General features: G+C 42.5%; 1 protein-coding gene across 1 annotated transcript in view; it reads left to right on the top strand.

Annotated features, from left to right (window-relative positions):
• The window catches only part of LOC311047176 (voltage-dependent calcium channel subunit alpha-2/delta-1), a gene marked incomplete at both ends in the record, with an annotated part of 149172 nt that overhangs the window by 8043 nt on the left and 114458 nt on the right, over positions 1-26671 (top strand). The window contains 2 exons of the mRNA XM_084059815.1: positions 13201-13282; positions 19077-19193. Coding sequence (XP_083915941.1) covers positions 13201-13282; positions 19077-19193 — 199 coding nt within the window. The remainder of the gene's footprint in view (positions 1-13200; positions 13283-19076; positions 19194-26671) is intronic.

Raw genomic sequence — 26671 nt, 5'->3', positions numbered from 1 at the left:
GTGCGTGCGTGCGTGCGTGCGTGCGTGCGTGTGTGTGTGTGCATGTGCGTGTGCATGCACATACACGCCTGTGCATACACGTGCGCGTGTGTGTGCATGTGTTTAATTATCCATTGCTGTGTAGAGGCAGTAGAAGTAATCACGCTTATAATAGAGCAGAACAACTTTGCTTCCTCAGCGCAACAGCAGTTATTCTATCACTATATTTAGACACCTCTAATGTCCCTGTGTGACACTTTAACTATTATTGGCTAAACTATTAACACATTCTCTGCCAAGTAGTCATTAGGAATTAATTTGTCCGCTACTGCCAGTGTTTTGTACCTTATACTGTCTGTGGGAGGGGGAGGGTCTCGTCTATCCACCGGAACAAAAACATTTTTATCGCAATCGTCCATTATGTTGTAATGGGCAGTTGAATATGGCTCGTTTTCACCAGCAAAAGAAGAAATCTGAGCTAGATGTGTTTTTCTACATCTCATAACATAAGAGAGTGAATCTTTTTGGGATGACGTCACATCCGTCCATTCCTTCTCTCGTGGTCAAGGGATCATTCATAGGCTGTGGAGGATATTTTTTGAATTGAAGGAAATTTCCATCAATCAAGCGTTTGATTTCAAATGACGAAAATATCCGTCAATGGCAGGGAATGTGTTAACGTTATAGTAGCATGTGGTAGCAGTAGTAGAGGTCTGAAATATAATGTATTGTTATAATGTATGAAATATGAAAAATTATGTTTGGATCTTGATGTTAGGGTTAGGTTAGATGTTGATGTTAGGGTTAGGTTAGATGTTGATGTTAGGGTACTGAGTGTCCCCAGTTCCACATCAGATATCACTGTTTCCTACCAGAGTCTAACAGACTAAACATTACTGCAGTGGTTCTCAAACTTTTTCATGTCAAGGACCCCCAAAATGATATGTATGTACCTCTGGGGGTCCCCGGACCCCACTTTGAGAACCAATGCATTACTGGACACAGTGATCTACCTTTGACCCCTGCTGTTTACCAACAAGTTTTGTTTGGACTTCTAAAGGTTAGATCCCTTTCTAATGAAACATTTGTTTCACAATGTTATTAGTTGTACTGGTTTGCTGCGTTCCAGTAGATTGAGAGCTGTGCTTGTGTACAGGTCAAGCTTTTATAGATGTCCTGAATCGATGTGATGAATGAAGTATTACGCTATGATGGTGAGCCACCCGGTGTGAAGGATACATCCTGGCTGTGTGGTGTGTTCTACCGTGTTATGCTACTGTATATACGTAGTATGCCGTGATTGCCTTCCAAGACATTTTGAAACAGTATACCCTCCAGTAACCACCCGAGGAAGCGTATCTGATACGCAGGAGGAGGGGCTGGGGGTAAACTTCAGTTCAAATAGCGTAATTTCATGTGATAATGTGGTGTCTGAGGTGAAGGCTTATGTGTGACTATTGTCTTGAGGTGATAATGACCGCTGGCTATTGGAGTTTCGAAGTGATAACTACTTAACAATAGAGCGGTTATTTCATTCAGTGACCACGTGCGTGCGTATACGTGCGCATGTGTGTGTGCCGTGCGTGTGGGAGGGTATAATTATTGCACACCCTCCACAAAAACAGAACACACCACTGCATCTGTCAGGTGGAAACCTTGTATGTTCAAAACCATTCCTTTTTATTATTACTTTAAAAACATTTTAAAATAATAATATTTCGGTCTGGGGACCCCCAGAAGCAAAGATTTGAGTTACAAATGTTCGCTTTAAAAGATATATATATTCAAAGATTTGCACACATTTTCAAGATAAAAAAAAAAAAAGCAGATCTACAAGCTCATAGCTTGTACAGTAGATCTGCTATTTTTGAATAGCCAAACTATAAAATATGGTTAAAGTGGTTAAAATGATTGTGAGACTATATTAACACATTTTTCTGGGGACCCCCTGGTACCCCTCCAAGGACCCCTAGGGGTCCCCAGACCCCACTTTAAGAACCAATGGTATAAGCTATCAACACGTGATGACGCAGCGCATTGATAGCTTGTAGATCTGACTTGTCTTTTTGGCACACAATGCACGCAACACGTCGTAGGCTACTACAGACTACAGAGTATAGTAATCTGTGTTTGAGAGGCTATGATTTATGTCAATTTACGGTAGATTTTAAAAGATGTCATCAGTTGTCACGATATGGTTGTAAGCTACTCTGTTATTGAAAAATAGAAAATATACATTCATACTGTATATACCTGGAAGCATGAAGGATGGTATTATTAACACTGTATGGCTGCTGCCTTGCTCAAAAGATGCACAGCTACAGTAGAGCCATCTGTCTTCATTTGAATCTGAGAGTGACCAAATGACAGTGGTTTAAAGTACATTTACTCAAGTACTGTACTTTACTTCTACTCCACTACATCACAGAGTCAAACATTGCACTTTTTACTCCACTACAATTATTAGAAAACTCTAGTTACTTTGTAGATTTTGATTATTATTACAAAACATGCATTACCAACTTCAGCTCTATATACAGTACATTTTGGCCATTTGAAAAAAGCCGATCTACAAGCTCACAATGCGTTGCTGTTGCTATTTTCAAAAGATTTGTATACATTTTATACATTTGAAACCTTGGAAATGGGACATTCTGCCTGATGAGTACTTTCTACTTTTGGTACTTTACTCGAGTACATTTTGACTTCCGGACTTACTTGTAAGAGTATTTCTACATTGCAGTATTGATACTTTTACTTAAGTTAAAGATTTGAGTACTTTTTCCACCACTGCCAACTGGACTACATATTTTCATGTTACCCAGTCTATTGATCTCATTCTGGAAAAAAAAGTATTGATTGATATAGCCTACACCATTATAGCTTACAACCAGCTCTTCTCTCAGAACCTTGTGGTTCCTGATGGTGGGTTTGTTCCACCTACAGTATTCATGTTAGGGAGGGAGAGCCTATTTTCAGTCACTGAAAATAATAATAAAGAGACGGTATTCTGAGGACATCGCAGTTAGGGGGTGCATTTCACCCAAGGGTGCTTAGAGAATTAAACACGGGTGTAATTAATTAGAGGTAATTAATTATCCTATTTCAGGAACTGAATAGGCGCCAGTGCCACTGTATTGTGGTGGTATTGACCCTACTGTGCAAATACAGAACAATTAGTGATCAACACGAATGCACTGTATTGATGATTCAGTCACTATTATTGCATCTCAAATTATAAATACTTAGGTTTGTTTACAATGATCAATCACCATGTATCAAGAAGAGATTGGCACGGTGGCGCAGTCGGTAGCGCTGTTGCCTCACAGCTAGAAGGTCCTGGGTTTGATTCCCGCCGGGGACGCTGTGGGCGCGGGGACGCTGTGTACACCTATCTCATGTGCACTGGGGGCGTGTCTTCCCCTCCGCGTCACCAGCGGCCATACCCTAGGTGGGGTTGGAGAAAGGGCCTACTCTGTGTGGCGTTTGCATGTTCTCCCCGTGTCTCCTAGGGTAGTTAATACCCTCACAAAAACATGTAGTAATCCTGGTCACTATACTGCCTCCCCCTGGTCAGCCGGGGCGCCTGATGGAGGGGAAGGGAACTGGTTGGAATAACGTGTTCCTTCCACGCGCTACGTCCAACCAGGGAAACTCTCCCCTGTCAGGTGACAAGAAGGTCAGTTGGCTCTCATGCATTGAAGGAGGCATGAGCTCGGCCCTGGCCTCCCTAGGCTGGTGGGGGGAGTGTAGTGCCCAGGATCACTTAGCAAATTGGCACCGGGTGAAAAAATGGGTTACAAAAATCGAGGGATAAAAATTATATAAAAAAAAAAAGAAGAGATGGAGTTCTACTGTGCAGCTAGGTAGATTAGGCAGGTCCAGTATGTCACAGGAACAGGACACAGCAGCAACAGGTGAAGAAGAATTAACTAGAGCAGCTTGGATGGTTCAAAGCATGTTTAAACATTAGGTAAGCACCTTGAATATTTAACATCTAAATGTAGTGTACCGATTTTTTTTGTTTTGATGAAGATATCCATTCATTCTCTGTTGTCAGGTTTTATTTCATAGGGGGCGCTGTGGGGGAAAGCACATGTAAAGTTCCAGGAATTAATAAGTGGTAGAAAAGTTCCAGGAAGTGAGGTACCAGGAACAGCTTTTACAGTTCTAGGAAGTGAAGCTGTAGGGGTTCCGTTTTGGGTGTGAAAGAGTGTTTGGTGTGGTTTGACAAAGAGACTCTTTGAAGCCTACAGTACACTGTAATCCAGAACTTTAAACCATTGAATAGTGTGTCCGGTAAACTTTAAGAATTAAGACCTGAATAAGGGAATCTTGGTTGAAATTAAGAAGGTATTCTGATGGTGGATATTATAAACTGAAACAGATTAAAGGAACAATGGTATCTCCAGGAGCCTGCTGGCATAGAGGTTGGGTGAGTGAGAGGAATATAATTGTCTTGTTATGCAATACATTGCTTTGCTTTTTGGACCTTCAGGATTACCAGATTTTTTGGACAGTCAGAAGATTTTTAGTTTTTGTTGGATATCACTGGATTACTTTGGAATATATTTTCATTGGAGTCATTCAAGGAAGTTAAAAGGAACATTACTTTTAAGAACTGAAGAAGCGACAAAAGATCAGGGTTTGCTATTTTCTGTTCATTTGTCATTTGGTAGTCAATGCACTGATTGATTATTTGAATTGAATGAATCATTTGTTTGGTTAATCTTTGGTTATATACAATTATTTTTTTTATTTCAAAAGCAACAATTTGGATTTTTTATTTTGATCTGCAATACAGGGTTTAATTACAGTATAAAGAATCCTGACGCAGGTACAGGACCTTTATTTCTTTAATATAATTCAGACATAAAATGTATGGTGGTAGCTGGAAGAATAAATGGTCTGTTGTGCTGGCTCTTTATACTATACCGTATGTATTGTGTACACCTATCTCATGTGCACAAAGTAGTGGGAACGAATTGTGTAATGTGTGTGCACCAATTAACACACAAATGTGGAAACAACTTCTCAAAACCCGTTCCCACAAATTAATTAAAACATGGGAACAAGTTATATATATTTTGTCTGCACAAAATACTATTTTGAGTGCTGCCACAGTAAAACGTTGCCATAATATGCATTTCTTTCTCTCTATCTCTCTCTCGTGCCACTCGGGGGATCCGTAGAGATTTGGGACTTAACTTGGATTCGTGACCAAAGACTTGAGACCTGATTCGGACTGGAGCTCAAAGACTTGAGAGCATCTCTGCTGACAGGGCAATATATGCTGTCAGCACAATAATTGGTTGACAGGCTTGACACTGATAGAATAGTAGTTGCGGACCTAGTTTTGTGATGACAGCCCATACTTACTGCACACTCAGAAACTTGTTCTGTGCTTTTGGTAGGTACCATATTTTCTACTGTGACACTCCAAAATGAGCATAAAGACATGTGTATGGAAACATGCCTACTGTCAATTCATGCACCTGACAGAGAGAAAGATGGAGAGAATTTGCACGATTTGCGTTCTACTGAGTGCTCCTTTATTGATAAACGGTATCAGTATGGATTAAATCTTCATTAATCCTCCCTAGTCCATGACTGGACCAGGTCCAATATGGTTATCATTTGACTGAGTCCAATATACTTTAATGGAATGGGTCCAAAAGCCGCTTATAGAAAGAGGGACTAGGTCACAACAGTGTAAGGTAAAATCATTCAACAAAGCTATCTCCCACTGATGTGAGCTAGCATAGACCGTTTTGGCAGAGATAACATGGCTTGTGGAACTGTCTTTTTTGGACGTTTTGAGATTTTTGTTGGTCATCACTTTTAAGTCGATCTCATACGCTTGTATGAAATATTGTTCTCCTTTACAGGAGGTGACCTGGCTTCAGGTAGATTAACTATGACAGTCTGACAGCGACCTTCACATAATATTATGGCAAGTTATGCCATTAAACCAAGTCGAGAACTTGAGGTGTGGTTGAGAATGCATGATTTACCAAAGAGAACTGTGTGAAAAGTTGATTTTAAAATGCTACATAACGTATCTGTAAATAAAAATCATTTGTAGGCCTAATCAAATAGATGAATCCATCTCTGGGAACAAAAAAGGCCACTTAATAATCCTTCAATAAATTACACAAATCTCTGCATCGCTCCCAGTGTATTTTAAGAACCACCTGACCGATCAACTTCATAATCGGTGTGTGTATCACTGAGGACTCAGGAGTGATTGTCCAAAAATAGATAAATCACAAATCTCCATATATGGAGTATACCGTGATGTACCCTGATTCTGAAAGGGTCCTTTAGGAATTTTGAACACAGATTGTCTTTTCTCTCCTCTTTCTAATACATTCAGCCCTTGTGGATGTGAAGTTAGATAGCCCATTACTTCATTCCACAAAGCTTTCACAGCCTCTCTCTCATGTACCTCCGCCTTTTTCCAAGCTTTGCGTATACAGTAGCTCTTCATTCTTTCACAAGCTGAATGATTTCTTTTTCTCTACTGCTTTTGGCATGGATTCCTTCTTCCCCTTTTGACCACACCTGCCATGGCATATTCATCGTAGATGATCTCACTAATGATATTCACTTTTTTCCCCCACTTTGCATTTGAGAGAGTTGAGAGTGTGAGTGCCAACTCGTTATCCAACCTTCTCCAGATCTCAGAACCTTTGGCCACGTGATGTTTTTTTTTCCTGCCAGGATCGTTCTCCTTAGTTCTATCCTCGGCTGCTTTGGTCCTTTCTTCTGCTGGTGATTAATGGGTGCACAACATTCTGATGTGCCATTCAGTCAGTACGTAGGAAAAAAAATTGCTTGGCCTTTCCATTAGTGAGAAAGAAGAACATGTCCCTTCAAATAATGAGAACATTATACTTCCCCACCCAGTAAAAAGCCTTCCATTTTGGAATTTCACTGAAAAGAAGCTGCTTTTATTCTCTCCCTCCTTTGTCCATTTGCCAAGTCATGACTAGGAAAAAGCTTCCTACATGAAAGCCCCCGTACAAGACCCCTCTTCCAAGCAGTTTCAAGCAGCCCCCCCCCCCCCTCTGAGTACACAGACAACACTAAGCCATCTGAGGATACTACCAACGTATAACTGGATAAATCGACTGGAAACAGATTTCTATCTGCAATGACCTGTGGGAGTTGTCTTTTTAGGGTATGGAGGGTTACACGCAATCACACAGTCTCATCAGGGAGTTGCCAACTGCTACAGTGTTGCACTGTCGACAACTAAGCACAAAGCAGAACCACAAGAGCAGCTGGGGTGCACAGCCTTGTACGTGACGCAAAGTCAGCTGTTATTAAAGGAAGGAATAGTGATATTCAATAGTGCAGATGATCCTATAGTTCATACATTATAATTGCCCTCTATAACTGAAATTAAAAATTAAAAACACCTTAAATATTTTATTTATTTCAGAAATAGTTCAACTTTCACTCAATAGGGACAACTCCCGTCGCAAGTTGATGATGTCATGTTTCTATGTGTGGTCCAGCCATATGGAATTTATGGAATAAAAAGTATTTAAAATATTGCTTTGATGCTCATATTAACCTTAGGAAGTATTACGTTGTTCTTTATTAGCACATGAATTCCATATGGACGAATGACATCATCAACTTGCGACCTTGTTTCTATTTTAGAAACGGTGACACCATTTCTAAAATAAATCAGATATTTAAGGTGTTTTTAATTTCTAAATTTAGTTACATAGGGCAATTATGATGTGTTAAGACATATAAGGCTTATTAGCCAGGGATACCTTTAAAGCTTAATTTATACATCAATGTGCGCTGGTGTCACTCGCCAAAAATAGACAAGCTACAAGCTCACAACATGCCACATTGCGACACATTTTTAACTTGCTGCTCTGTTTTTTGTGATGCATCCCATTGTGATCCAGGTGTTGTGGTGTGATATGACCAGGATGGACATACTGTAGGTTCACTTAGATTCTTCTTGGAAGAAATAGTTTTCTTCACTTTCCATCTCTGTCTGGGTCTTTGTTTCTTCATCTCTCTGCTTCTTCTAGCAATGTGTTATTTTTTTCTCTCTGTCGTTTTCCCTCACTCTCATGTCATCTCGCTCTCGTTCTCTCACTTTCCCCCTCTCTCATTTTCTCTCACTGTCTCACACCTTCAACCTCATTCCCTCTAAGTGATCCTCCTGTGTTTAACAGGATAATGGGCCAGATTTGGGTGAAAAGAGCTACAGTGAAGTGATATCCTACACACACAGTGAAGAGTGAGGGGAAAGAGAGAGACAGGGAGTGACACACAGTCATCATTGAAATCTCTCTGCAACACTTTAGAGACGTTATATTTGTTCGAGACCAATAGAGCATTTGTTCTCAAAGTGGGGTCCGGGGACCCCCAGGGGTCCTTGAGGGAGTTCCAGGGGGTCCCCAGCTAAATGATAGATTTAGATTAGGCACCAAATGGACCCTTATGGGTCTGTAACTCTGAGAGTGTACAAATGGAACCTAACGGGTCCATTTGGTTCCATTTGTACACTCTCAGAGTTAAATTGACATAGATTTTACAATATAAATTGTGGTCTAAGTGATAGAAATGCCTTTAAATGGGGGTCTGTAGCCCTAGTGCATGTCAAACTGGGGGTCCTTGAAATGAAAATGGTTGAGAATCACTGCTCGAGACGTAAAAAATCTTCTCTTATGGGGGTCCCTGGCATATCTTTTGAAATGGGGGTCCGCGGGCTAATAAGTGTCAATTTGGGGGTCCTTGACATGAAAAAGTTTGAGAACCACTGCAATAGAGTACCAACCGCTGAATGGGAGAATGCGCACTGACTTAAGGGACCCTGGATACCGTCATCAGTCGTCACAAATACAAAAAGGCATACTGGGTTCCAAAAGGATGACCCAGGTAGAGGGGAGGGCAGAGGAAAAAAACTAAAAAATCACACACACCAACCAACCAATAACACTCTCAGGACCAACAAACTAGAGTTCGGCGAGTCACAACATCTAGGAGTGCAGATTTCCAGGAATTAAAAGTTTGGGAGAATGCTCTTCAGAAGTTGCGAGTGATGTTATTTCGTAGTTATCCTGTCCCTTCCCAAAGAAAACTTATGGTGTCGGAAGGAGTATGGACTGGCCTTGAGTCACACACTGTGTAAGGGATATGTTGTCAGAACCCACAGACATACAGTAGCCTACATCAACGTACGCACACATACTGTAAACAGACAGACATGCATGCACCGGCCTGGTCTGTGTTTCGTCAGTTTGTTGGCACCTGAAAGCTTTTGTTACGGAGACAGATATACAATTGTAGCAGTCGATTGCACAGATGGCAAACTCTGTAGCAGATCTCTGCTCCTCTGAATATCAAATCCCTGGAAACACACAGACACACGCATGCATGCACGCATGCACACACACGCACACAGGCATGCACGCACGCACACTCGGCTGTAGAACGATTCAGGGTTTTAGCGTGTAGCCCTCTAAGGTCCAGTGAATTGGCCAGCTTTGAGTTTGGTATTTGTCTCTCTGGTCAGGAGGGAGGACGGGAGGAGAGGAGAGCGACAGGAGGAGATGGGGTGAAGAGGAGAGGGGAAATGAGAGGGGAGATGGGGAAATGAATCCAGAGGATAGGTGAGATGGGCTAGTGAGTGCAGAGGAGATGAGGTGAGGAGAAGTGAAGAAAGGTGAGAAGAAGAAGTGATGCGGGCGGAAGGGAGGGGGAGGAAAGGCGACGGGAGGATCAGAGGAAAAAGAAAGGGAGACGAACGGGGAATAGAGAGAATGGAACGAGAGGAGCGGGATGAGATAAAAGGGAGCAGGGGTCGGGGGAAGGGGAACCGGAGAAGGGTGGAGTCAGAGGGAGGAGATGACGTGAAGTGCATGTCCTCCAAGTTGGTGTCCTCCTCTCCCTCAACATTATCCTGTCAATACTTCTTTGTCTAGGAGGAATGAGGCAGAGCTGCTGCTACTGTTTCTTGGAACATTTAGTCTAAATGACATATTTTATTTTATTTCCTCATCACCTGCAATTTGTAATTATCAAGGGATACACTGTGTATATTGATAGTGTTTAGTGTTGTGGTCAATATTGGTATTCTTTTGGAATATTCCAATATTGGAATATAATCTAAGAACAGGGACCAAATCTTACACAGATTTGTTTTTATTTTTTTTAAATAAGTGTTAAATAGCTCTATATTTGGTACTTGGTCTGCTTGTTTTCCCCTCTACACCAAACCTCTTTGCCGCTATTTTTGGGCCAGTGTTCCCCCCAGAATAGGGATGCGAGGGTACAAGTGGTTAATGTAAAAAAATAAAGTCCCTATCACACAAAGATTTGGCGGCCCCCCTGCAGTACCTCTGAGGACCCCCTAGGGGCCCCGGACCCCCTGTTGAAGAGCCCTGCTTTAGGTTAATCAGTAAGGGTTTTCTTTCAGGCATAATACTTGGCTATTAGGTGCTGCCTGTCAGTAGAGTTGTCCGTTACCATCTGGCCAGGGATATTTAAGGATAGCAGCCCAATTATGGTTGCTATTTCCCTTCTTCCAAGTGTCCTCATTCTGTTTCCGCCAATCTCACCTTACTACGGATTTCCCCCATGCATCTACTGTAAGATTTGTCCCCCACCTACCTGATGTATCTTTTCCCATTTCTTGTCTATTTACGTGGGTCTTCTATCTATATTGCTCCGCCTGCCCGAGTCTTTCCATCTCCCTCAGCATGAGTCAGTGGCAGTGTAGCTCTCCCTCACACATAGACCTTAAATGGCTTTACACTCATTAAACCCAGAGACTATGTGCACAGCGGCTGCAAATGACACATTGTGGAATGGTTCGTCTGTATGTATATGTATATGCATCTGTGTATCTCTGTTTGTGTGAATATATGCATGTGAGTGGAAAGGTCTATCTATCTCTTGGCCACTGGGGAGTTTCAGGGCAGGGCTCTGTATGGCAATGAGCACATCTGTACACCACCCATCCCCCCTATCTCTATCCACCTCATGCAATATTAATGCCAATGCCTGTGTGTGTGTGTTTGTGTGTGTGTGTGTGTGTGTGTGTGTGTGTGTGTGTGCGTGTGCGTGTGTGCTGCGTGCACAGGTGCATAATATACATCATGTTTGGGTCAATTTATGTGTCTGCATGCACACGACAGACCTGTTGCTAATTTGCTTCTCTTATTGGAAAACAAAAAGGAGCACACTCAGTCAGTGTAATGCAGTTTGCAGGGTGCACGACGGCTCACGAAGATTCACAATAAGAAAATAATAGCCAGCACTCCGAAGCACTCAAGGGCGCCTTTCGGCGTCAAGCCTTCCTACAGGCTGAGGAAGGCTTGACGCAGAAACGTGTCCGTGTATGCTGTCCCTACATCTATGAATTAAAAGTACCAGAAGGACTTCAGAGTATACTGGCTGTTATGTTATTACTTCTCTTATACCTGTTGTAATCATAGATGGGGCCCAATCGCTCCAACAAGTGATTGTCTCAGCTTCTGCCTAGTGTTGTCAGAATATTGATCTCCTCCCACCAGGGACGCAGGAGGAGGGGGGGGGGGGTTGGACATATTCAGTTCCATTGGGGGGAGGGATATACCACCCACTTTTGGGATGAAGAAAAAAGGAAAAGAAAAAACCTCCGACATCTACACTTCATGGAGTAAATTCTTTGGTACCGAATTAACAGAATTAACCAAATTAAAGTAACAAAAACACCCCAAAAAAGTAACAAACCCGGGGAAAAAAAAATGCAAATGCGTTCCGTGCGTGTGCGCGTGCATGCGTCCCCTTCGGTTCTACAATGCCCTCTGCGTCCTTGCCTCTCACCCACATTTATTCACTGACAAGATGTTGATGTGAGATGTGTGCAAAGACAACACCGACAGTCCAGAGAAGACAGACAATGGGAAGACAAGGATGAGATGGACGTGTCTGAATCTGATTTCTCACCCCCCCCTGACCCCACGGATCATTTTGATATCGAGGGGAGGAATCTCTATCCCACCTCTTCCTGCCCCTGTTTACACAACAGGCCCCGTCTGCTCGCATCACTGTCACATGCCACGCCCGCTGACACCCACCTGATTGGATGACTTTACGTTTGAACCCCCCCGAAAAAGTAATCTTACTGGTTCATCAGGGTGCTCGAACCCGTTGACACGCGTTTGATTGGATGACATTGTGCTTGTTCCCGGTGATTTCTGATTTGATTGGCAGACACCGTGCCTGACCTCTCAGACGGATTCATTTTGGTTTCTGTTTGTTTTAGGCCATGGTCCGATTTAGACAGTGTGAGTCAACTCATTTAATTATGTTTACAAGTCAGATAGGTTGACTGACAGTTTGATTGCTCTGTGTTAAAGGGGAATCTTCGTCCGACGTTATTCTTACCTTTATTATGACGTTATATCCTAGGACGAGTGGTAGACAGGGTTGCCAGATCTGCTTATTATAATTTTCCCGCAAGATTTTTTTGAAAATAGCCGATCTACAAGCTCACAACGCGTCGCATCGCGACGCGTTGTGAGCTTGTAGATCTGCTATTTTCAAATAGCTGATGTATTTGTATAAGTGCTCATGTGGCCCATAGCTGCTTCTTTTGGGCTGGTTTTCCTAGACCTGGTTGCTTGTTTCTCTCACATAATCTGGCAACACTGGTGGTAGAGTACAGAAATTCCATAACTCCATAACGGATCCGCCACAGTTAAAAACACACGCCTATGGTTCTTGCTTTAAATCACGTATTTTAATAGCTTTTTTCGTTTTTTTCAGGAGAGATCTCATGTTTACAGTGAGAGAACACTATGCAACCTGTTGTTCATGAATGTGCTCGAGCGTGAGCCACGCTTTGACGACACTTCCGGTGCGCGACCGCCAAAGCACGGCTTACAGTGAGGGACATTCAAAGCAACACATTGTATAGTGTTGTGTCACTATAAAATCAGATCTCTCGCGAAAAAACGTTTAAAAAAAACTATTAAAATAAGCGATTTCAAGCAAGAACCATAGGCGCAGGTTTTTAACAGTGGCGGATCCGTTATGGAGTTATGGAATTTCTGTACTGTACCACTCGTCTTAGGATATCATAACGTCATAATAAAGGTAAGAATAACGTCTGGCGAAATTCCCCTTTAAGCCTGTGATCCCGCCAAAAAATGTCCAAAGGTTTCATGCAAGTTTTGTCTGACTGTCTTTGTCCAATAGGATTAAGGAATGGGTAGACCAGATGCAGAGAGAGCTGGTGACACTTGCGGAAACAGCCAGTGCAGGGAAGAGCCTCACACAGGTAAATAAACACACTCTAAATCTCAAACGCAATAGGCTCTATGCACAGCAGCCATATTGTAAAGAAGTTGGGCCTCCTCTTACTTCCTTCACAGGTGTTACCAATGATACTAATTAAGGCTCTGTTCCATTATGGTCAAACAGAGTCTGTGCTGATGACATTGTGCATGTTGGCTCACTCGAAACACTTGAGGGGGTTTCCAAATGGCCCCTTGCGGGTGTGTAACTCTGAGAGTGTACAAATGAAACCAAATGGACCCGTAAGGGTCCATTTGGTTCCATTTGTACACTCTCAGAGTTAAGGGGTCCTTGAAATTAAAAGGTTGGAGAACCACTATGCTACACAAAATGGCACAGAGCCTTTTAGTATCATTGGTAACACCTGTGAAGGAAGTAAGGAAGAGGCCCAATTTCCATCCAATATGGTTGCTGTGCATAGAGCCTATTATGTCATACACCGCGCTGTGCATTGGTGAATGACTTCCTCCTTGTTTTCTTTTTCTTTTTGTATAGCCTTTGTATACGGTTTATATGGTTTACTTTTCAAATCTTTCATGAAGTTATTCATTCAACACATTCATCACAGGTGTAACGTCAGAAAGTCCTATACTTTTCAACACTACATGGATGCTTATGGCCAGGTAATAAGTTCAGACGTGCGCTCTGTTAGAAACTGAAGTCCAAACCGTAAAGTTGATTTTAGCAAAATGGGTGATTTATTCTCCGTCACTTTCAGCATACAAAACATAAATACAACGTAAACTTAAATGCAAGGGAATACAGCCAAACAGTCCTCCCAACACAGTTCTCTGGAGCACAGTCTAAAACTGTGTGCCTCTGCCACAAGCAACACCTGCGCTTGATTACTGAACCTGTTAAATACCATGGCAACCCTTGGCCTTGGCCTTGACCGCGCCCCGCAGACGCAGTGACGTCATCAAACATGTGAAACAACAGAAATCGTATATATGGCTCTAACACACCAGCCCCTAATTGCTACTGGTGGAAAAACAGAGCAATTACAACAAAATTCACAAAGAGCCATAGAAACCAAAATTAAAATACAAAGAACCTTTCAGGTTATAAACTCAGGCAATATTCACAATTGCAAAACCAAAAAACTCAAAATTGGTTTAAATCTGTACCAGATTTTAGGTTGGGCGCTTTTCTCAATCCACTTTTAATTGTTCTCCCCTCAGTCTTCCGTTTGTTAGATTTGTCATCCTTTATTCCTTTAAGTCTCCATTTTTCCCTTAAAAAAGGAGGATGATGAGTCAGAGACCTGTTTGAGCTCCTCATGTGTCTTCTGCTTTGAGCCTTTTCTTTCTTGAGCTCTGCCATCGTCCTTTCTTCCTCCTTATTTGGTTTTTAGCTGCTGCCTTCTTGGCGGCAGGCTTCCTGGCCTTCTTTGGCTTTTTAGCCATGGCAGGTCTTTTGTGCTCTTCTGCGTTGAGTGGCTCTTGCACCACCCTGTTCAGCTCGGGATTCTTCCCAATAGCCGATTCTTCCTTCTGGCCTTTTTTCCCAGAGGAAGAGAGCACTTCACAAGCTGATGGGTCAACTTGATCTTTGACCTCCCTGACAGACGCTGCCCTTCGTCCCTTCTTTTTCTTCTTCTTTGTGATAGTTGAGTCTGCTGATGGTTCATTGAACTGGCTACAGACTGTGCAGTTAACAGTAACTATGGGGCAACCACTCCCACTATGCAGGTCCTTACCCTGTAAAGGACCATTGATTATCCACCCCAGTAGGGTTCTGACAGCATAGGGTCCCTCCCCATGGCTGTTAATCACCTCCCTCGGTTCCATTAACTTGGAGGTATTGGTACCGATTAACAGGTCCACATTAGCTGCTATTCGAGGGATCTGGATACCTTGGAGGTAAGGCCACTTATCCAGCTCCTCTACACTGATCAGGTTGTCAGTAGACACAGGCATTTCCTTTTGGGTGAACACGTCAGGAAGTTTGAAGAATAGCTTACTATTAAATTCAGATACTTGCAGGCCATTCACCATGCAGCTGGGTACCGTCTTACTATGACCCACGGTGCGCAAATTGATTTTTGTTCTTTGGCCTTCCGTGTTCAATTTGTTCACCAGCTGTTCCGAACAGAAAGTACCTGTGCTTCCTGGATCCAGAAAAGCATACGTCTTGACAATTTTGCTGCCCTTTGAGCACCTCACTTGTACAGGCAAGATGGGAAGTATGCCGATGTTGCCAGCCCCTGTATGGCCACAAGTGGATGTTGTAATGCAACAATCTGATATTATTGTTGGCACTTCCGTATCTTCAAGGCTGCTCTCCACCTCCCTTCTCTCCATGTGTAGCACACTGGGGTGTGTTTTGTTGCAGTGCGAGCAAGTAATGCGCCTGTCGCAATACCTGCTCATGTGCCCTGTGCACAGGCAACCGAAACACAGGCCTTTCTCCCTTAGAAAGTCCACCTTCTCTTGATGGGTCTTCTTCCCCAGTTGTGGGCATTGGTCCAATACATGCCCACCTGTGCAATACAGACAGTTGCTACCAAACTTATTCTGGTGTGGCTCTGTTTTAGATTCATCAGTAACTGCAACATGAGTTGCAAAACTGTTTTTGTACTGTGACTTTATTTGAGGTTGAGTTTTGGGTTTAGTTTCTCCTTTAACCAGAGGAGTGTCTTGGATGTCACCAAAGACCGGATCGGAAGTAATTTTGACCTGTAGTTCAATAAACTTCACAATATCTTTGAAGTGAGCTCTTCTCTTCTGCTTGTCGACGATGTCGCATGCTTTACCTCTCCACTGTTCCCTGAGCTTGTATGGGAGTTTCTGTATGAGAGCTTTCATGTTAGTCGGCATGTTTAGCTCCTCCAAATACTGCAGTTCCTCCATAGCATTCGAACATTGACGCAAGTACAGTGCGTAGGCTTGGAGACCTTTGGCATCCTCCGTCTTGACATTTGGCCAAGCCATGATTTTGTCCATGTAAGCTGCCGTTACTCTTAATGGATTCCCAAAGTGCTCCTCGAGTAACTCTTTGGCCAGAACATAACCTCTTGCAGGAGGCATATGAAGGCAACTGCGTACCAGCTCTCTTGGCTGTCCCTTAGTAAACTGCTCAAGATAATACAAACAGTCGCCCCGGTCATTGGTTTTAGCCTCCACACAATGTTCAAATGCTTTTATGAATATTCGAAATTGCAAAGGATCACCATCAAAATCTGGAATTTGTCTTTGAGGTAGGGACTGAGAGGCTTGTGTTTGCACAAGCAGTGCCATCATTTCATTTTGCCTTTGAAATATATTGTAGAGATCTCCTTGAGAAGATGATAGAGCTGTATAGGGTAATTTTTGCCTTGTTAGCCTTTCCACAGGCTTCCAAGTTGATGTGTGAAATGGTGGTCTATTTTGTTGATTCTTACGAGCTGCATCCTTGGCTTTGTGATGCTCAGATGTGACATATTTTGGCGGTGGCTGAACCTGTTGTGAGGATTGCTGTTTACCGAAAGTAGGCACGCTTTTAGGTTTAGCACCTTTCCTGAAATAGGACTCCATACCATCCGATTTCCTGCCAGCAACACTGGCCTCCTGGAAGACTGATATTTTGGCATCAGAGGCTGCTATTTGAGCGTTCAGCTCCAGCTCCTCCTTTCTCCTCCTCAGAGCTTCAGCCTGTTCCTCCACCACATGCACCTCCTTTAGTGCAGCAGCACGAGCCACGAGTGCGGCCTTTTCCGCCTCTGCTTTTATGCGTGCAGATGAGGTGGATGACTTTTTACTTGAAGCGGTGGATTTATGGTGTTTTGAATGAGCTTTGGATGCAACAACGGAAGGAACATTTGAAATGCTGTCATGGGGCTCAATAATAACTTCATCAATATTTTCACCGTTGCCGGCGGCAACAAAACCATCATTGTCAACCTCATCATCATCAAAATCACCATCATCATCATCAAAACCACCAGGGGAACCTTGTACCTTGCATGTAAACCTGCCTTCATTCACCGCCTCGATAAACCCATCAAAATTCAACATTTTTGCATTATACCATGTTTGGTGTTTCTTTGCTTCAGCCTCAGGCAGCAAACCCATTAAAGTACCTTGAACCTTTTCGGTTTCACCATATAACCCCATAAATGATGTGCGAAATGTACCATTTGCCTCATTTGCATTTTGCTCCTTAAACAGGGCAATGATGTCTTCCTTAATTTTCAAAAGTTTATTCAGTTTAGCCTTTCGCTCCTTCTCCAAACCATCAATTTTCTCCAACAATGCTTTAGGTGTCATTTTTACCATGCGTTTTCCCAAAGCCCCATCCCCACCAACGTCAAGTTCCACCTCTTCATGAGCGCAAGTTTGCGCCTCCTCTTTCTCCATAATAAATAAAGTCAATGCTCCGTGCTCCACCCGCAATACAGTCTAGTCCAAACAATACGCCTTAACGCGCAAAAGTCTTTTTAAGGCGCTTGTTACCAATGCATTGGATTTGTTTATGTTAGTGTGCACACATGTTTACAATGGCCATTGTTTTATTGTCTTATCGGCGCTGCGCCGCTAATCGTAGGCTACCACTAACCAAAACACTGACGTCCGTCAGCGTACGAGAAGGTGGTGTAGGTCGGAGATGGTGCGCACCCGACGTGCGGACCGGTCCAGTCGCGCTCACCGCTGGGCTGGCTGTTGCTGGCGTGCGGTGTCGTCTGTCGGATGTCCCCGGTTCGCTCCTGTAGCTCCGGGTGGCGATCCCTCACAGTACGGCACCTCGCAGCTGACCGCCCGCTGATGGCCCGCTGTCCGCTGATCGTCCGCCGTGGGTCCCCGTCTCCGCCGTGGCTCCGTCGCCGGTCGCCTCCGTCCACACAAACACACACGGCACGGCCTGTCCGTGCGCGTTCCTAACGAGCCTCGCTGATGTGATTTGCTCCCAATAAGCAAATCACCCCGAACTGAGGCAGTTTTAGACCTAAATGTAGCGCCCAAGTCCTATACTTGAGGTGCTATTTAAGTGTAGTGTCAAAAGTCCTGTACTTCTGGCACTATACTGGTTGCCGAGGAAGTTCTGACGTGTGCTGAAATACTGAAGGTCCAAACGTCCATGGAATTCATAAATAATGCTTTATTCTCTGTAGCCTTATCGTGCCAATCACTTTAGCATACATTAAATCAACACATAAACAAATAAACACAGGATACAGACCACCAGCTCTATCTAACACAGTCAAAAGCTGTTTGCCTCTGCCACTGGCAACACCTGACGCTGATTACTGAACCTGTTAAATACCATGGCAACCCTTGGCCTTGGCCTTGACCGCGCCCCGCAGACGCAGTGACGTCATCAAACATGTGAAACAACAGAAATCGTATATATGGCTCTAACAACAGGTATTAATTCATTCATTCATCCGCCACTGCCAGCGGTTTGACCTTATTTTGAGTCTTTTTGACGATCCACAGAATTTTTGTATTCAACCTCTTCTTTCTACCGGGAAAAAAAGACATGTAACTGCGTGTTTTCACAAAAAAATTCAATCTGGGAAAAGAAATCCGAGATAAATGTATTTTTATAAATCTGATAACATTGCAGTGGACAGGGTAATCTTTGAAAAAATGATGTCATTTACGGGTCTACGCTTCTCCGGAAGTCAAGGTATCATTCATAGGTTGGACGAAGAGCGCCCTCTAGCGTAATCACAAAAAAACACCATGATGACGTAATATTAAGTCTTTGGCGGTGAAGCGTTGGATTTGAGATGACGTAATATTGCATCCTTGGCAGTCAATGTGTTAACATAACCCTCTCTCTCTTTGTGTCTGTAGATTTATTTGGACAACAGGAACTTGTATAGTGTGGCGCCGAACGATGCTGAAGAGCTGGTGGCGAGAGCAGCCAGGAACATTGAGCAGCTGCTACGGAAGAGGTCTACTGCCCTGGAGGTAAGAACATGAATAAGACCAGAAGAGGAGGGAATATGCTCTCATACTTTTAGATGTTTAGGCATTTGGCTGATGCTGTCACCCAGAGTAATTTAAGCAGAATTAGGATTAGCGATAAGTAGACATAAGTAGATAAGTAGTTTATAAGTGGACATAAAAACAGATTTTCTCCTGGAGAGAAAACATATTCAATTTCTTGTTTAGTAAAAACAGCCATGTACCTGTAACACCGCATGGGTATTATTAGGATTTTATCAATTCTGATTCCACTTATGTTCCCCAGTTTCGTGTTGAAAATGGTAGGGAAAGGGGGAAAAAGATCAGATGTTTAGATAACAAAAAAAATCCTTCTTTTAAGCATTAACTGAAGCAAATATGGATGTAGGCCTATTCCATAAATTCCATAGGGCTGGACCACACATGGACAAATGACATCATCAACTTGCGACGGGCAATGTCCCGCTTGAGTAAAAGATTAACTTGTTTCTAAAATAAATAAAATATTTAAGATGTTTTGAATTTTAGCTATAGAGGGCAATTATAATGTATTAAGGCATAAGGCTTATTAGCCAGGGATCCTTTTGAAGCCTTACTTTATGGTAATCGAGGACTTGATCAGTGTATAATGAAATCAAAGGTATATATCAAATCACAGAGACACTCAGTAGTAGAGGTCCCTAGAACTGTGAGAAAATCACTATGCTGTACATCGTTTCATGAAATCCTTATCAACACAATGGTAATCTATGAAGGTAAAATAAGTTGAATTATGACATGACCTTGAAAAGAATTTGAAAACATGCCACATGCATCAATTGCTGCATGGCTCACAAAATTGGGTTGGGCACCATGGGACTTGAAAAAGGGATATTTATTATCCCCATGGAGACTTGCTGACTGCGCACGCCATGGGGAAGACATGGCTTTCCACACACCTTCTTACCACATGAGACAATAATATGTCAGACTGGGACATGTTTGATGATTTAAACTTAAAATGCTTACAACAGTCAAAATGTTGGTTAGAAAATAATAAGGGGAAAAAAGAAAATAACACACCATTCTACTGGTTTTGGGTGTATTTTCAAATACAAATACAAGATATTGAATGTTACTGCAGACTCGCCATTTGACCGATCTGAAAACCATTTTGAAACACTTGATATCTATTACAGAGAATATCTGTGCCCGTTTTCGTAGCATTTAATGAAGACTTTGTCTGTAGTCCGTCTGTATTTCAAGTGTCTCGAGAACCATCTACCCTAGTTCTAGCTGTACTTAAGTACAGTAGGCTAATTGAGTAAATGTACGTAGTTACCAATGATTGGACAGTATATAACCACAATTCCAAGTTACAAATTGTGTTTGATATGATTTGATTGGGAGGCTATGAAGTCACCTAACACCTAACGGGGACCAGCTGGGCTCATTGAATTTGAGCGCATGGTAAATGTTTAGTGCAGTAGTTATGTGCCCCTAAGAGAGGAATATTGTGTAATGGGTTCTGACTTAAAGGACACACGGTGTGTGGATGTCTCAATTGATGTACCAAAAGCAGCTCATACTGTACAGGCTATACATAACAATGGATTTTGAATATTAAAGAAAAAAGCAAGAAAATGGAGACCCTTCCATGTGATAATGAGAGCTTTGACCCTGGGGGAGGTTCTCTACCTCCCTCTCTGTTACTCTCTTTGTCACTCATACACACACACACACACACACACACACACACACACACACACACACACACACACACACACACACACGCACACGCACGCATTTATGCACGCACACTACTCTCTCCTCCTTTCCAGCTCTTCCCATCGTCTTTTCATTTCTTCCATTATCTCTCCTTTCTCTCCTCCTTTCTGTCTTTCGTTCTCTCTTCTCTTTTCTTTCTCACACTCTCTCCTAAACACCTCCTCTCTCTCACGCCCTCTCTTCTGCTCTCTCCCCCACCAGCTATTCCTTTGAGCACAACTGGGTCAGAGGCAAGAATTTACAGTATATTCAGTGCTTGAACTCATTTTTTACTGTATGTACTGCATTTAAAGGGATTCTCACATTCACACTCTATCTTGGCACCACCAATATTTTACTCGTTTGTAATATAGAAGGCACTGTTTATTCCCACTTGTAAATGCAAAATCACCACCTTTTGGCAAAATTCAACGTTCTCTTCTCACAAATCATGTAGATCCCAAGAGATTTCAATTCTGAATGGGTGGATGGACTGGGATCTGCTGGCTTCCCTATCATCCCTATTTGAGTGTGATACCTCCTGGGGAGACTTGTGAGAAGCGGCCTTCACTATTAAAGCTCAATCCACTTGGCAGAGGCCCAATCAGTTGAGATTGCTTGAGTTCACCAGTTTGATCCTGTAAACTCGAGCAATCTCAACGGGAGGGTATTGGATTCCCATCGCCAAGTATGCAAAGAATCCTGTCAAAGAAGATTTCCGTCAGTGGGAATAAATGAAGGGAGATGTGTGGTACCGTTGGCAGACTTAGCCTCTCACGTCAAACACAGTGTTATGTAAATCACACAATCTGGCCAGGGTGATCTTATGTTTAGATTTCCTCATGTTACAGAGTTACATGTATAGTAATACCAGTAAAAGAAAATCTGTCTACAGTGAGCAACTTACGTCATATTACACATAATCTTTTGTGTACCATAAAATTGGCTAATGGTGCAATCATACATATTATTACCATTATGTGTTAGCCATCAGTCATCAGTCTTCACCTTGTTGTAAACCAAGGAGAGAAAATATGAGAAAATAATATTATTCTAACTGAAAGTTGTAAATATCCTCATAAAATACATTTATTTCACAATTATTCATCGCTATGAGCACATAGGCGACATGTATGCAATTTGCATGTGTGCGTGCAGAAGGCTGTAGGGGAGGCGGAGAAGGAAGGTGTGAATACTGTGACACTCCAGACTCCAGCACTCTCACTCTCTGTTATCCCTATAGTATAGTTATACTACTGTGCCAAAAATAGCAGATCTACAAGTTCACAACGTGTCACATTAAATTGCGACACGTTTTGGTTGAATGGCTATTTTCGGCATGGAACACCGTCGTTGGACATAAGTATCAATCAGGCTTTAGTGCCCCTCCGTGTATTATTCTCCCCTTTCCCAGTCCAGTCGCCACAAGGCGCCCAGATATTGGATTCTTAGATAGATGGGAGAGTAAACGGACGACTGGAAAGGCAGATGGATTCACAGAGATGGGTGTATGGATGGGCTGATGGATGGATAGATGGGACTGGCAACATTTTATTTGTATTGTTCTAGTCTTGCTTGGTTATACTTTTGTTAACCTGTTTTTCTACTGCTATTATTATTATTATTATTCATTTGCATTGATGAGCGAATAACCACAAGTTGGGTTATTTTTCATTACCATTTTTGACTGGCTTTGGTTTCAGTTGTATCATATCAGAATGTTCAGTCTGCAATTGGTTTCAAAATGTTGAAAGTTGCAGTTTGCTTGTGGAATCTACTCAACGGATAAAGACTATACAGGTGTGTGGTAACAAAGACTGCACTGACTGCAATCAGTGGTGGACTCACTACACATAGAATAAACGATTGCTAAATGTTTTGCCCAAAAGGCACCTATCCCTTTACACTATATTTGTGTTGAGAGAAACCCACCAAGTGGCCATATAAGTAATTAGAATCTGATTTAGACTAGGAGCTTTTTGGGATCTCCCTTGGTTTCTATGTTAAGGAGGGATACACGCTCCATCCCATGTCCAGACTTTCTTCGAACAAGCCAGTTTCGGACACTCCTGCACCCCAACATGTTCTGACTGTCCCAACTAGCTCGGACAGTGTAATTGGTCAGAAGTTGAGTGGGTGTGAGCCCAGGCTTCATTCTGCAGTGAAAGCAGCGATAGTTTGGAACAGATGTTGGCTGAGGTGAGGAATTAGCCTCTGAAATCCCTCTCTAGTGACCATGTATAAACACAATCTGTCACAAGACAGTCCATCAGAAAAAAAGCTTGGATCTGAGATGGATTCTTTTGAAGCCTTTAGCCCCCTTTAAGGCCTGTCTGTCTACTGTAAACATTTTAAAACTGCCTTCAGATGTAAGTGTCATTATTAGATGAAACTTCACATCAAAGCAATGAGAAAAAACACTGTTAACCATTTCCACAATAATCCACCAGTTTTCGTGTAGCACTAGACAGTTGATTGGTTGAAACAACATGGCAATTAAACTCCTGTCATGGTTAAACCCCTGCAGCCGACTTCAGGCGTTCTGAGAGATGGGGTAGTTCACACCCTCGTAACTGAAATTGTTTTGTCCCATTGGCAACACTTAGATCTAAAACTGGCCTTTAATAAATATCAACTGCCACCTACAGGCACACCACTGCCACCGAGAAAAGAACCTTTTTTTCCTCATTCCTCCCACTATTAATTGTTTTATGTAAGTAGCATGCAGGAGTGTAAGCTACACAGTTTTACAGCTTCAACCTTACACAATAATTAGAAAATACTTTTTTTTACTAATCCTCCTATCTGACTCCATCTATCTTTCCTGACAAAATTGTGAAGTGAAATTAACGGGCTATTGTACGCATTTGGGAGGTTCATTCCTGTGTCTTTGTAATCAGGTAGAACTCTCTAGAAATATGTCTCAACAAATCTCTCAAATATAATTGCACATGGCCTGAGGCACTTGAGCGACTTCTTCTTCGCTGGCGGCTGCCTTCGACAAACATCGTACTTTCAAATGTATCCACTGCTCTTCCTCTCTCTCTCACTCTGTCTGTGTACCTCTCTGTCTTTTCTTCCCCCTCGCTATTTCTCTGTAACCTCAAACTCTGTGTGATAGGTAACCTTTGAAAGGGCACAGTTTACCTTCCCACAGGTGTTGGGAACGGTGTGCGTGCGCGCGCGCACGTGTGTGTGTGTGTGTGTGTGTGTGCGCGCGCGCTGCGGTACTAAAGAGCATTCTCAGACTGTTGGCAGGGGTCTCTGTATCTAAGGCTTTACGAGGGATAACCAGGCCTCTACATCAGGGCTCTGCTTGCTCATACACTCACACACGCGCGCACACACACACACACACACACACACACACACACACACACACACACACACACACACACACACACACACACACACACACACACACACACACACACACACACACACACACACACACACACACACACACACAGGAAAGTCAATACTCACCCCTACACCACGAGAAAGAAAGAGGGCGAGAGGGAGAAGAGGGCAAGCGAGAGAGAGGCAGAGGGAAGCAGAGGGAGTGTGTGAAAGTTTGATATTGTTGGCTGTAAAACAGAAGCGTGTGCCTGAGGCTGTAGCACCTCTGAGATCTCTCCTGTCCCCACCAGCGCACTCTTTGTCTTGCTGTCTGTGTGTACTGTAATTAAAACCTGAATTATTGATGCGCGCACACACTTCTACAGAGGAAAAAAGCAAACTGACAAGATACTGACTACCCGAACGCACTCACACATGCAGCTATTGTTGATTACCCATTGCCTATCTCCGTTTGTTTGTCAACACCTGGCAACCTTGTACCAGCTCCGATTGGCTTTCGTTTGCCATGTTGAGTTGTTGATGTATGGATACTGTATGAGTAGAATGTGTGTCTAATCTAGGTAGGGGTGCAAGCCTGAAACCCTATTGTTTTTTGCTGATTTGTCCCATGCAATGGTTTAGCAAATTCCACTGAGAAGGTAAATGGTAGTGTTACAAATAATTGGATGGTAATAATAATTTAAGGTCGGAATTTTAAAAAGAAAAAATCACAACTCCTAGTCATAATAATACTGTAATAATAATACTGTGTAGTTTTGAGTGCACAAAACTACAGAGTTCTGAAATTGACCAATAGGGGGTGTCAATATTGCTCTAATCTCTCCAGACAGTCTGCACCACTGCCTTAAACGTGTAATGTTGCTGTTAGTATGAATAAACACAGAAGCACCCGGGAGGAAGTGGACTAAGAAAGGGGAGGAGCCAAACCGAGTTCCTGTTACACAAAAAAAGAGCGGGCCGGGGAAGGAATGCTATTGGATGCGTAGGTTGTCAATCAAATCATCCAGCTCCTCCTGGAGCTTAGCCTACTTTATCGTCAATTTCAGAATAAATAGGATCATAATTTAGCACAACACATATCATGATGATTGAAATGAGACTTTAAACTAGCGACTGGAAGCATATAGTATTTATGACAATTTTTATTAAGGTAAGAAAATCTAGTCTAAAGTTAGTCAAAAACTTAAAATGAGAGAATATTCTTTCTGACACCTGCAGGCCACCTACAGGCCATTCATATGAACTGTCTCTCTTCCATATCGGCCTCATTGTAAATATGTCAAGCTGGCCCCTTGTATGTACCATATGTTCTGTTCATTAATATTGAACCAAGCCTATCAGACATACAGCTTGTTGATATCTTATTTAGTATTGTTGGAAGATATTGAGTCAATGAACTTGAAAGGGTGTGGATCAGCGCATAGATAGACCAAAGTCAACAACCATTTGGCCAGTCATCACAAAACTTGCAAGATATGTCTACATAAGTACCTGAAACATACCCTGAAAGTCTTATTTAAATGACAAACACGTTTTGTCTAATGATTACAAAACTCACAGGATATGTTTCATAACACTGTTGAACCATGTGTGTAAAGTTATCATGAAATCAGACAATAGGGGGCGCCATCATTTCCAAATTACGTGCATTGGCCTGGCACAAATCCAAAAACAGTTTGTCAAACAAATAACAAAACTTTCAGGATATGTTTCATTAAGCTATTGAAACAAAATGCTTTTGAAATTGCCCAATAGGGGGTATTGATATAAAAAAGGACATGTTTTAGAACAAATTTGGCCTAAAATGAAAGACTGTACAATCATGATAAAACTTGCAAAGCTATCTTTAATACAGATGTCAGAAACTGTTAACGGTCTAGACCCCTCACAGCTTTCAACTTCTGTTTTGGGTTGAACCCCTGAATTGCCGCTTTGCAGTATTTGTGTGCGCGAGCTTGTGTAATTTCCTCTCTTCCTGAGGTGAGTGGTTCTATCCAGTGACTAATGGCCAGTCTAAAACATCACCCAGAGTAATACCTCAACCAGCACTAAAACCCAAGACAGGTCCCTGTGTGCGCGTTTGCGCGCGTGTGTGTGTGCGTGCATGTGTGTATTCAAAAAACCTTCTTTATAAGCTTTCTAGTAATGTATTCATTGCATATTATGTGCTGAGTCTGTGTTATTTTGTAAATGTTGTCGCAAATGAAGCAGTCCCTCGAGTCATGTGTAATTATGACCGCTTATTGCTGTGTGTGTGTGTGTGTGTGTGTGTGTGTGTGTGTGTGTGTGTGTGTGTGTGTGTGTGTGTGTGTGTGTGTGTGTGTGTGTGTGTGTGTGTGTGTGTGTGTGTGTGTGTGTGTGTGTGTGTGTGTACA

This window comes from Gymnoscopelus microlampas (assembly GCF_963454915.1).
Source record: "Gymnoscopelus microlampas genome assembly, chromosome: 6".
Taxonomy (NCBI): domain Eukaryota; kingdom Metazoa; phylum Chordata; class Actinopteri; order Myctophiformes; family Myctophidae; genus Gymnoscopelus; species Gymnoscopelus microlampas.
The sequence above is the reverse complement of the archived record's forward strand: the minus strand, read 5'-3'. Positions and strand labels throughout refer to the sequence as shown.